Source organism: Cynocephalus volans, chromosome 17 (assembly GCF_027409185.1).
Source record: "Cynocephalus volans isolate mCynVol1 chromosome 17, mCynVol1.pri, whole genome shotgun sequence".
Taxonomy (NCBI): domain Eukaryota; kingdom Metazoa; phylum Chordata; class Mammalia; order Dermoptera; family Cynocephalidae; genus Cynocephalus; species Cynocephalus volans.
The window spans coordinates 25,032,991-25,046,287 of NC_084476.1; the positions used below are offsets into that span (position 1 = coordinate 25,032,991).

Genomic DNA, 13,297 nt, shown 5'->3' on the forward strand with positions numbered 1-13,297 from the left:
CCCATAAATATGTACTATCAATATGTTTCAAAGACAAATAAATTCCTTTAAAAGAAAGAATTATATAGCCAATTGATCTTTGACAAAGGCAACAATAACATAACATTGGGAAAAAGAATGCCTCTTCAATAAATGGTACTGAGAAAACTGGAAATCCATATGTAGAAAATGAAACTACACTTGTACCTTTTGCCATATACCAACATCAACTCAAAATGGATTAAAGATTTAAATATAAGACCTGAAACTCTAAAATTCCTGAAAGAAAACAGATGAAACACTTCAGGATATAGGACTGGGCAAAGACTTTATGAATACAACCCTAAAAGCACAGGCAACAAAAGAAAAAATAAACAAATGAGATTATATCAAACTAAAAACCTTCTGCACATCAAAAGAAACAATTAACAGAGAGAAAAGACAATCTGCAGAATGGGAGAAAATATTTACAAACTATGCAGCCAGCAAGGGATTAATATCCAAAATATACAAAGAACTCAAACAACTCAACAGTAAGGAAACAAGTAACCCAATTAAAAAATGGGCAAAGGAGCTGAATAGACATTTCTCATATGAAGATATACAAATGGCCAACAGACACATGAAAAAATGCTGAACATCACTCGGCGTAAGGGAAATGCAAATCAAAACCACACTGAGATATCATCTCACCCTAGTTAGACTGGCTGTTATCAAAAAGACAGAGAATATCAAATGCTGGCAAGAATGTGGAGAAAGGGGAACCCTCCTAACTATTAGTGGGACTGTAAATTGGTGCAGCCATTATGGAAAACAGAATGGAGATTCCTCAAACAACTACAGATAAAACTGCCATACAATCCAGCGATCTCACTGCTGGGTATATACCCAAAGGAATGGAAATCATCATGTCAAAGGGATACCTGCACTCCATGTTTATTGCAGCTCTATTTACAGTAGCCAAGAGTTAGAATCAACCTAAATGTCCATCGACAGAAAACTGGATAAGGAAAATGTGGTATATATACTCAATGGAATAGTACTCTGCCATAAAAAGGAATGAAACTCTGCCATTCGCAGCAACATGTGTGAACTTAGAGAACATTAAGTTAAGTGAAATAAGCCAAGCACAGAAAGAGAAATGCCACATGTCATCTCATAAGTTGGAGCTAAAATAAAGAAAGAAAGAGAAGAGAGAAAGTAAGAAAGAAAGAAACAATCACAATAATATATTGAATTAAAAAAAAAAAGAACAGAACGTGGTTATTAGAGGTGGGAAATGGGGACGGGGGGGTAGCGAGAAATTAGTTAAGGGTCACAAAGACTGATTACATTTTGTAAACATGAGTATACTAATTATCCTGATTTGATCACCACATATTATATACATCTACTGATATTCAATTCTGTACCCCACAAATATATATAATCAAATATGTTTCAATAAAAAAATGTCAAAAAAAAAAAATACTTCATATATTCTGCACTGTAAGCCCTTTCTTGTAAATGTGCACTGCAAATTTTCTCTCCCTCTCTGTCTTGCCTTTGCAGAATCAATTATATTGTATAATAAACAGAAATTTCTAATTCTAATAAACTTTTATGTAGTTTATCAAACTTTTCTTTGGAATTTATGCTTTAAAAATCTAATGTAAGAATACTTTCTTAATAAAATTATGTAATTTTTCTTCAAAAAAAAAGACAGCATGCTTATTCATGTTCTATATGAACAGAGAAACAATATAATCAATTCTCACTGGGGGAAATGGTAGGTTTGGGGCATAGATTAAGGGGGTTTTAAATTAATGGTCTCTTTCCTACCAAAGCTAGTAGCTTCATGGCTACTGATGAGTGTCATTTACACTGATTGTCATGCATATTTCCTCCCTTTCCCCCCCAGCACCTCAAAACATATAAACACAGACAGATACACATTACTCACTCAAAGACCCACCAAGATTGAAGGACCTGAAATAAACTTTATGACCCTGCCACTTCCACAGAAGGGAGAACATACAGGACTTTTTCATAGTTCTCATCCTCAGCCAATAGAGGCTACATAGAAAGGACTTGGGGACCAGCAATTTTGTAAAAATTTTTATTGAACCTGTTATTTGCATGCAAAGCACATTAATTTTACTTAGATTGTATTTTTATTTTTAGTGGCTTATAGGGTTGGTACTGGCACAGTTTACGGAAGGAAGTGCTAAAACCTTCCCAAGTCAGCCCCCTATTCTCCAGGTTCCATTGAGGGAGGTAGAGGTAGGAGTAACTTATAGGCAAGCAGGAGCAATTAAGTTTACGAATTACTAAACTTTCCCAGGGAGGAGGAAGTAAGTATTTGAAATTTGGTCTATGGAACTCTACTTTAGTTCATACATTTATAAAATAGAGTTAATTTTTGAATGTGAAAAATACTTAGAATACTTCTCTTAAAACAAAATTTTATTATACAGAAAGACTCAATATTATTAATGTATTAAACTTTAACTCTTCTTTTTCAGTAGTTTGCTTACTGCTGAAGAATCAGCTAATAAATACCATATGGTGTGGCAATTAGAAAGCTGCAGAAGTTCTTTGAATCAATTTTTGCTTACAGGTAAAGATTAATTGCTTTTGAATGGTAAACAGAAAGTACAGATGAAAAGGCACAATTAGTACAAATGTGGGATATCATTTTTCTTTGACCATTTCTTAACACAGAATATATAACTTAGCACAAAGCTGAAATATCCAAGTATCTGCGAGAAGACTCATTATGCTAAATGTAAGAGTAAATGACAAGACCTTGATCTTGCTGATTTTCTGAGTTAATTCCTATATATAGGGAAAAAAGGAAAAGAAAAAAAAATAAAGCGAGTACATAAAACAGTCCCATATGTACACTTTGTATTTCCAAGTTTGTGAATTGGTCGTATAAGAAAAATTTCCCTATAGCTAATGTTAAAATTTTTGGTTTCCCAAGCTTTCCAAAATGGATATTTAAAAACATTTTAACAAAATTTACTTATAGTTTAACAAAATAATGTTGATTCAAATATAAATTTCACATATATATTCAAAATTTATCTGAGTAAGTTAAACTCTTTTCTGAACAGCCTTATTTATGAAATTCCATTATGGAAATGGAACTCTGGATAAAGTATTTAAGAACCAAAGCTGCCTTTCCCTCTAAGGTTTTCTGCTAAATTCTGGAGACCTTGAGCTTCTGTTTTGATGTCTGCTTGGGGTGTAGGATTAGGAATTATTTTACTGCAACCTAGCACAATTTAAAACTGGGAATCCAACAAACTGTACTATCAAAATATGAGTAAACAAAATAACCCACCACATAGAAAAGAACATTGAGTAAATTTGTCTGATTCTACCTTAGTGCTGGAGGAAGGGAAAAGAAAAAAATAATCTCTCCTGAAGTATTTTTAACCAGAAGCCAGCTATCATTCTAGGTTGCAGTCTGAATTTAAACCAACTATATCATTTGGAAATACACGGTCATTTAATTTGAAGTGGTCCCAGGTTGACGATCTCCCCCCACCAAAAAAAAAAAAAAAAAAAAGTAGGAAAACAAAGGCAAATCCTTTCTAGAGGAAAATAAATCCTTTGTGAAGAAATGAACTTCAACCCTTGCTTTAAGGAACTTGCACAAATTTCAAAGAAACTTGTGCTAACAGACAAAAATCGCAAAATATATAGACCCAGCACAAACAGCAGACATCAAAATCAGATCATGTATTGGAACTATCAAACACATAATATCATTATGTGTTTAAAGCAAAGAAAGGGGTGAGGTGGGAGGGAAAAAAGAAATATGAGCAAGGAACAAGAGAAATAACGAAGCAGCTTTGCAAAAGAACTATGTAAATCCTCTAGAAATAAAAAAATAAAACAATTAAAAGCTTAGTGGATAAGTTTAATAGTAAAACAGGCACAGCTGAAAAAAGATTAATGAACTGAAAGACTGATTTGAAGAAATTATCCAGAGTCCAGTAGAGAAACAAAGAAATGAAAGATATGAGAGATTAAAAGACATGAAGGATTGAGATAGATTGAACAGAGAGCAAGACAAGGATAATAGAGAAAATAAAAAGGAAATAATTTTTGAAGAGATGATGGCTGAAAATTTTCTAGAATTTTTGAATAACATCAATCTTTAGATCTACCAAGTTCAATGATTTCCATGAAGGATGGATAAAAAGAATTATATTCCTAGATGCATTATAGTGACTGCACATTACCAAAAAAACCAAAACGATCCTATGAACACCAAAGAGAAAAATGAAAAACGACTTCTCAATGACACCAATGAAAGCCAGAAAACAGTGGAATATATCTTCAATATGCTCAGAATAAATATCTATCAACTTGAATCCTATGCCCAGCAAAACTGTCATCGCATAACTATAGTAAAATAGAGGTATTTCCAGAAAATAAAAACTCAGAGAGACCTTCACTAAAAGAAACTCTAAAGAATGAAGTTAAAACCAGAAGGAAAGTGATCCCTGATGGAAGGTCTGAGATATAAGAAGGAATAATGAGGAAAGATATTTGTATATATGTACATGTATGTTTTAACACTAACATCAATAATATCTACTTAGATTTTTGTTTTTTAAGGACAAAAAGTGCTGGGTTGGAAAAGGAAATATAAGAGTTATACCTCATGAAATTCCCATGGTGTTTGAGAGAAGGATAGTATTTTATTTCTTTCCTTGTTGGTAGGTACACAGTTGTTCATTTTATTATTTTTCTTTAATGTTTACATATACACATAGCTGTTCGTATGTTTAAATGCATATTTCATAATACAGAAATGAAACCAAACCAAAAAAGACAAGCACTTTACTACCAACTCTACTATCACCTAGTTACATAACTAGCAAGTAATTTAACCCCTCTGAGTCTATCTCCTCATTCAATGGAAATAATAATATCTATTTTATAAAAGCCTGTGTCCATACAAACACTTATGCATGAATGTTCTTAATAGCTTTATTTGTAACAGCCAAAAACTGGAAACAACTCAACAGGTGAATGAATCAACAAGTTGTTATACATCTATATAATGTAACACTAGTTAGTAATAAAAAAAATGATCTATTCCATTAAACGACATCTTTGAAATGACAAACTTTCTGAAACAGAGGACAGATTAGTGGGTATCAGGGCTAGTGATGGGATGCAGGAGGGAGGTAAGTATGGTTATATAAGGGCGGCAAAAAAGATCCTTGTAATGTTGGAACTGTTCAGTATATTGAGCATGATGAGGGATACACAAATCTACGTAGGTGATAAAATTGCATAGAATTTAATACACACACATGAGTACAGATAAAAGTGAGAAAATCAGAATAAGATTGGTAGGTTGTTTCAATGTCAATATCCTAGAGGTGATATTATACTATAGTTTTCCAAACCATTGGAAGAAACTAGGAAAAGTGTACAAGTGACCTCTGTGTATTATTTCTTACAACTTCATGTAAATCTATAATTATTTCCATCTAAACAAGTGAATGATCTAGTTATACACACAACTTAGATGATTTTCAGAATAATTATGCTGAATGAAAGAAGCTAGACAAAAAAGAATTCATACAGTATGATTTCATTTATATAAAATTCTAGAAAATGCAGTTTTATCTGTAGTAGCAGGAAACAGAACAATGGGACAAGAGTAGGGGGATGAGGAGGATTAGAAGGGAGGTATAAAGAGGCATGAGGAAAGTTTAGAGGGTTATGGATATGTTCATTATCTTGATTGTAGTGATGGATTCAAGAGTGTATACATATGTCAAAACCTCTGTGTGTTATGATTTCTCCTTATTTAGGCTAAAAAGCAATGAACCTGTAAGCTCTGTACCATAGTGTCTAAGATGATAGTCATATTAAATCTGGAGAAATATATTTTCTTGTTTAGATCATTATAATGAATTAGAATTTCTGATTTAATAAATCTTATATTACTTATTCAAAATGTATTAATATAGTAATTTAAATTGGTCAAGCAAAATAATGGTTCCTTCTCCTGCTAAATATTAGAATAATTTTAACTTCTTGATATCTCCAAATATCAAGGATTGAAATAAATCCTTTATGTGACTTCTATATTAGCTTGAACTTTTTAAAATATTAGTATCTTGGATAGAAAATACCAGATATAGCTTCAAGTTTCACCTATTTCCTAATGTGTGAAAATATATTTCATAAAGAAATTCTGGTTTGGTTCTGTTTATTGTGTTTTTCTATTCTTTTGCCCTGTAGACTGTTTCTGACGATTTATTTTTTCGATTTGTTTTTTTTCTTTTAAGTGCCAAGAATTCAAGAGCCTGACAGTCAATATTCAGTTACATATTTGAAAAAGATATTTTCTGTCGAAGAGGAAAGGCTTGTGATTAATCCTGGAAAGGCAGAGTGGTGGAAACAAGCAGGACTAAATCCGATAATGACAGAAACTGTGGAACATCTGAATACATGTTTGTGTTATGATGACCTATCTTCTAATGACACTAAAATAGAGATATTTTTGCTTACAAAAGTTCTTCAATTAGAATGTAAGTACATAATAGTAAATATGACTTGTATGAACATTTTCAGAATGAGAAAATGTTAGTTACTAGATTTCCTCTAGGTGATGGAGAAAACATAACGAAGTTCTAACATTCAATATTGGCTCTGGTTCTGCCAGAATTTATGACCTTGGGCTTTTATAGCCTCCATTTTCTTCCTTAAGAAAATAAGGAATTTTGACTAGCCAATCCTACGATTCTGGTCTGTCCTAAAATTCTGTAGTCTTAGTTTTTAAATTTCTAGCCATTTGCAATTAAAATGACTTTGATACGGGCTAGTCAGTTGGTTAGAGCACGGTGCTAATACCAGGGTCCAGGGTTTGATCCCTGTAACAGTCAGCGCCCCTCGCCCAACAAAAAGTGATTTTCTTTTATAAATGATTAAATTGACAGCACAGTTTCTGTTTACATCAGCTTAAGCAGAAGCCAGAATTTTATAGTAACTTATTTTTTGACCTGACAGCTGAACTTTGGTGTTCGATAATACCTGGTAATCTCTCTTCAACAACAGAAAATCTTCCACTGTTATTAAAAAGTTTACTAATTTAGCATTTTTTATTTACACAATGTAAGAAGGGGGAAATGTCTTTTGAGTGTCAACCTTTTGAGTTATTTTGGTTGCTATATATGCCATTGTAGTAAATGGAATATACTTAGCATGAATTATACCTTTTTGAAATATATATGTATTGTTTTAAAATTCATTTGTGGAATAATTAGTAAATTTTGATCTTAAAGGATTTAGGAAAGTTTAAATTTAGTTTATTATAGAGTAATAAGTATATTTAAAAGTGAATTATAGAAAATTTTTATGTGTGTTGGGAGTCTGGTCTAAGAAGATAAGGAACTGGGATGAGAGTTGTTATCAGCAAGGAGTGTTTCAAAGACAGAAGACATAGAAAGCTTTGGATGTGGTCGAAAGGAAGACAGATAAAGAGACTATATCAAGCAAATGGATACCAGTCTATTCCAGGCCTGGATAGTACCCATGGTAGAGTAAGAACTTTAAAAGAGATTAGGTCAAATTGCTAGACAAAGAAAAGGGAGAAGATTTTATGGGTTCTTCAAAATATCCAAATAGTGTATTAAATCTATAAAACTATGTAGTCTTTATTATGATATGTAACTAATTTGAGGTTAAAATAAAATGTATCATTCACCTTAATACCCCCCAAAATTATGATAATTATGAAATTTAGGAAGCAATAACTATACCTGGAGCTCACAGCCAAGTTGTCAGTATGGGTGGTTAGAGAGGGAATAGTAGAGGAAAATAATCAGAAAAGTGAAATAAGCAGTTCCTGTTTACCTGCTAAACATACCAGATTATCTCTAAAGAATATCTCAGAGATTGCAAATTGGTAGCACTCAGGCCCTATTCAACCCACACATTATTGACTCATATAGTGTTTTAATTAGTTATCAACCTTTAAAATTTGGGGGATTTCACATATATGATCTGTATTTTGAGTTTGTTTTTAAAATTCCAAGAACTGGACTCAGATTCTTATATGGCAACAATTGGCTGCGGCTGTTAGCACCCCACAACTTTAGAAAGAACATGCACTCTCCAGCTCGCTGTAGTTTCCAGAACTCATGACTTGAGGACAGGTGTTAGTTGGGATTTAGCATTACTCTTTGGTCTTACATTTAGTGTAGTTAAGAGAAAAATGAAATGTTTCTATACCAATATCTCTATTAAATGAGAAAATAAAACAAAATTATAGACCACATTTTGGAAGAAAAGATTACAAAGTTGATCCTCACAAAGACTATGATTTAAGCACTAGCCATATACTTCACTCATTGACATTATTTAGTTGGCCCTATAGGCATTTAAGTTTTTTCAAATCAACTTTATGAGGTATAATTTACATATAATAAATTGCACTCATTTTAACTGTACAGTTTGATGCATTTTGACAAGTATATATACCTGTGAAACTACCACCATAATTAAGATATAGAATATTTTCATCACCAAAAAGTTCCCTTGTGCCCATTTGCAGTCATTCTCCCTCTATACCATCCCTCTCCCCCACCAACCTTCACCCCTGACTCCTGGCAACCACTAGTCTACTTTCTGTAACTATATATTAGTTTCCCCTGTTCTGGAATTTCATTTATAGAATCATGTAGTATGAACTCCTTTGTGTCTGGCTTCTTCCATTCAGCATAACATTTCTGAGATTCATCCATGATGTGTATATCACTAGTTCATTTATTTTTATTTCTGAGGAATGTGTCATTATATGGATGTACCACAGTTTACTTATCAGCTCTCTGGGATTTTTTCCCCAGTTTTTATTATTGTGAATAAACTACTATGAATATTCGTGTACAAATCTTTTTGTGGACATACGTTATCATTTCTCTTGAGTGAATATTTCGGAGTAGAATTGCTGAGTCTTATCATAGTTATATGTTTAATTTTATGAGATACTACTAAATTGTTTTCCAAAGTGATTGCACCATTTTACATTCCCACCAGCAATTGCGAGAGTTCCAGTTACTCTATAACCTTGGTGACACTGGGTATTGGCAGTCTTTTAAATTTTAGCCGTTCTAATGGATGTGTCATGGTATTTCATCGTGGTTTTAATTTGTATTTCCCTTATGACTCATCATGATGAGCATCTTTTTACATGCTCATTGGCCATTTGTATATCTTTTTTAGAAAATACATAACTGCTTTATTGAGATATAATTCATATACCATACAATTGACCCACTTAAAGTATACCATTCAGTAGTTTTTAGTATGATCACAGAGTTGTGCATTTATCACCACAAACCATTTTAGAACACTTTTATCACCCCAAAAAGAAACTTCATATTCATTAGCAGTTACTGTCCAGCTATGGAATCATTAATCTATTCTCTGTCTCCACAGATTTGCCTCTTCTGGACATTTCATATAAATGGAATCATACAATAAGTGGCCTTTTGTGACTGGCTTCTTTCACTTAGCATGTTTTAATGATTCACCCATGCTGTAGAATGTGCATATCTTATATAAAGAAATGTTCAAAACTTTTGCTAATATTTTAATTGGATTGCTTTTTCAATGTTGTTTTAAGAGTTCTCTATGTAAGAGTCCTTTGTCACTTATATGTACTGCAAGTATTTTCTTTCAGTCTCTGGCTTGCCTGGTATGTAAACCTTTGACTCATACAGTAAATGTTACCTCCTAGGCCATGCATGACTCATTGTAAGCCTACTAGCAATAGGGCATCCTGTAATTCCTTCTTTGACAGGTAACCTGGTTCCTATAGCAAGAAAAAGAGATGCTAAATTTTATTGTTTTTAAAATTTTATTTTATTTTGACAGAAAATTGATTTTCAGGGTAGTAATCAAAGTACTTTTAAGGATCAAATTATATTAATAAAAAAACACAACTAAAAGTTATCTTAATCCCCAATGGAACACTTGTTTAGGCACGGAGTTCATTTTGGGTATTTTCTATTTTCTGTTTTCAGCATGGCCAGAACATAAAAGTTGTTCCTCATCTATTGTACTTACTAGTGAGAAATCTGCAAATGAGCATTTATCGCCTTCACAAAAGAGTCCATCTCTGGTAAAAGAAGTACCAGCTCTGTGTTTTCCTGATGAATATATCTCTGTGACAAGACCAACAAAAGAAGAAAAACCAAAGAAAGATCAAGAACTAATTTATAGAACAATCCAAAAGAAAGAAAATGAAGATCACTTTGAACTTGACTGCACAGTACCATCTATTGAATCATCTTCCCCTTCAAGAATTAAAAAAGCATTGATTGAAAGTGGTAAAAAGCCTGAGAATGAGTTGGACCTTTTGAGTGACTTTATTATGCTACGAAATAAATATAAGATGTGTACCTCAAAGACTGAAGTCACAGACACTAGTGAAAAAGATGGTGGGTAATTTAGTAATATTTTGCATAGATATGATAGAACTAAGTGCATAATTTATTTGAGAAGGCAAAGAAATAAATCTCTTCTAGATAAAATTATATTATTTTTCATAGTCAAAGAAAATGGCATTGATTCATGATATTTCTTATATATGGGGATAGATATGAATATATAGGTATAGATTTAGATAAAGTTATAGATATGTATTTTCCAAAAAATTTTAAAGTGCATTTGAATTTGTAAGTAAAGCTACTACTATAAAACTTGCTTTCTACAACTTGGCCATCCAAATTCATAGTTTTTCTAACTTTTGTTCATCATTCTGTCATTCTTTTTTCTCTTTTAGCTGAAAGCCCTATGTCAATATTTTGATTTAGTGTACTTAAGAACTTTCCTTGCCCATTTAATTGCTTAGTACTTTTTCTAACATTACCAAAGATTTGCTGTTTGAGTTGTAATTGTCTTGCATTCATTGCTTATAACCACATCAAAGATAACATAATGTGTCATGTCATTTCACTTCTGGTAAAAATAGGATTTCTAGAATAAGTTTGACATAGGTTGCCCTGGTGAAATATATACAAAAATAATTATGTGACTTAGAGCATAGGTAGATCTTACTGTTCTATATGCTATTAATGAACACAAGATCTTCAATTCTTAGTGTCATGATGATTGCATATACTTTTTCGAAAGACGTGACAGAGGGCAGTTCTGCTTCTCAGATCCTGGGTTTGGATTGTGCCTCCTTGAAGCTGTGTTGCCACAGTGCTCTACGCATTTCCAAGAGCAACAAAAAATGAGGAAATGTTTAGATGCTGCATTACCAAACCTGAGGTGATCTTCAAGTTGGAATAAGGAGCAGAGCCGTGGATGACTGGTGAACCCCCAAAACAGAACCTCCCAGCCCTCAGGAGAGAGGCCCCCTGCCAGAGAGGCCTGAGATCCACAGAGACCATGCACCCCGCAGTGCCAGCGTGCAACCCAGCAGGTAGGCCTTGCCACCGCCTGACTCCATCCCCAGCCCAGCCAAGTGCATGCTGATCAGAGAAGCACCCCACCAGAGAGGCTCAAGACCCATGGAGACCACGCTCCCTGTGGTGCCAGTGCATGACCCAGCAAGTGGGCCTCGCCGCCACTGGACTCCATCCCCAGCCCAGCCAAGTGTGCGCCAACCAGAGAGGCACCTCCCTGGAGACGCCCAAGACCCGAGGTAACCACACACCCAAGGTGCCAGTGGGCGACCAAGCAGGCACTGAGGCAGCCATGCCAAATTGGCAGCACCAGCAGCATCGTAGCCAGACAATGGTGTCGAACCACTGGACCGTGAAATCTTCTGCCACAATGACTGAACATCAAAGAAAAGACAACAGAAATATGAAAAATCAAGATGGTACACCCCCAAAGGGTAATAACTCTCAAGCTCTAGATCCTATAGAACAAGAAACCCGTGAAATGTCTGACGAGGAATTTTGAGTGATAATTCTAAGGAAACTAAATGATATACAAGAAAACTCAGCTACACAACACGATGAAATGAGGAAAAGTATACAGGACCAGAAAGAAGAAATGTACAAGGAAATCAGTGCCCTGAAAAAGAATGTAGCAGAGCTTGCCAAGCTGAAGAATTCATTCAACAAAATAAAAAACACAACAGAGAGTTTAACCAGCATGCTTGCAGAAGCAGAAGAGAGAACTTCTGACCTTGAAGATGGGCTGTTTGAAATAACACAGGCAGACAAAAAAAAAAAGAAAAGAAAAAGAAAAAAGAATTAAAAACATTGAAGAAAATCTAAGAGAGATATCAGACAACCTTAAGAACTCAAATATCCGAGTCGTGGGTATTCCAGAAGGGGAGGAAAAAGAAGATTGCATTGAAAACATATTCAACAAAATAGTTGCAGAAAACTTCCCAGTTATTGGAAAAGACACAGATCTTCAGATTCAGGAAGCTCAAAGATCCCCAGCTGAATTCAACCCAATAGGGTCTTCTCCAAGACACGTTATAGTCAAATTGGCAAAACTCAAAGACAAAGAGAGAATCTTAAAAGCTGCAAGAGAGAAGCATCAAATCACCTATAAGAGAGCCCCAATCAGACTAACATCAGACTTTTCATCACAAACCCTAAAAGCTAGGAAGGAATGGATGATATATTCAAAATACTAAAAGACAGAGATTGCCAGCCAAGAATACTCTACCCCACAAGGCTATTCTACTGAAATTAAGAGCAAATAGTATATTTCTCAGACAAACAAAAACTGCAGGAGTTCACTACCATACCACCACCCTTACAAGAAATTCTCAAGGGAGTACTGGGTTTGGTGCCTGAAAAATAACTACCACTGCCATTAAAAACTAAAGAAAAATCAACACCTACTAGTAAAATAAAAATGCCAACAATGAAGAGAAAAAAAAAGTTTATCTACAACCCAAGGAACCAACAAATACAGAAGACAAATAGTAAATCAGAAAGAAAGGAACAAAAGACACTTAAGACATCCAAACAAAAATCAGTAAAATGCTAGGAGTAAATCAACACTTTTCAGTAATTACTCTTAATGTAAAAGGATTAAGTTCCCAAATCAAAAGACACAGACTGGCTGACTGGATTAAAAAGGAGGACCCAACTATATGCTGCCTTCAAGAGACCCACTTCACTTACATAGACTAAGAGTGAAAGGATGGAAAAAGATTTACCATGCAAACGGAAATGAAAAACAAGCTGGAGTAGCTATTCTTATATCTGACAAAATAGACTTTAAACTAAAAACCATAAAAAGAGATAATGAGGGCCACTACATAATGATAAAAGGATTGATCCATCAAGAAGACATAACAGTCAAATATATATGCACCCAA

General features: G+C 33.9%; 1 protein-coding gene across 1 annotated transcript in view; it reads left to right on the plus strand.

The window, feature by feature from the left end:
- Window positions 1–13,297, plus strand: part of SHOC1 (shortage in chiasmata 1) — a 100,233-nt gene that overhangs the window by 44,161 nt on the left and 42,775 nt on the right. The window contains exons 10-12 of the mRNA XM_063082574.1: window positions 2,484–2,578; window positions 6,285–6,527; window positions 10,023–10,439. Coding sequence (XP_062938644.1) covers window positions 2,484–2,578; window positions 6,285–6,527; window positions 10,023–10,439 — 755 coding nt within the window. The remainder of the gene's footprint in view (window positions 1–2,483; window positions 2,579–6,284; window positions 6,528–10,022; window positions 10,440–13,297) is intronic.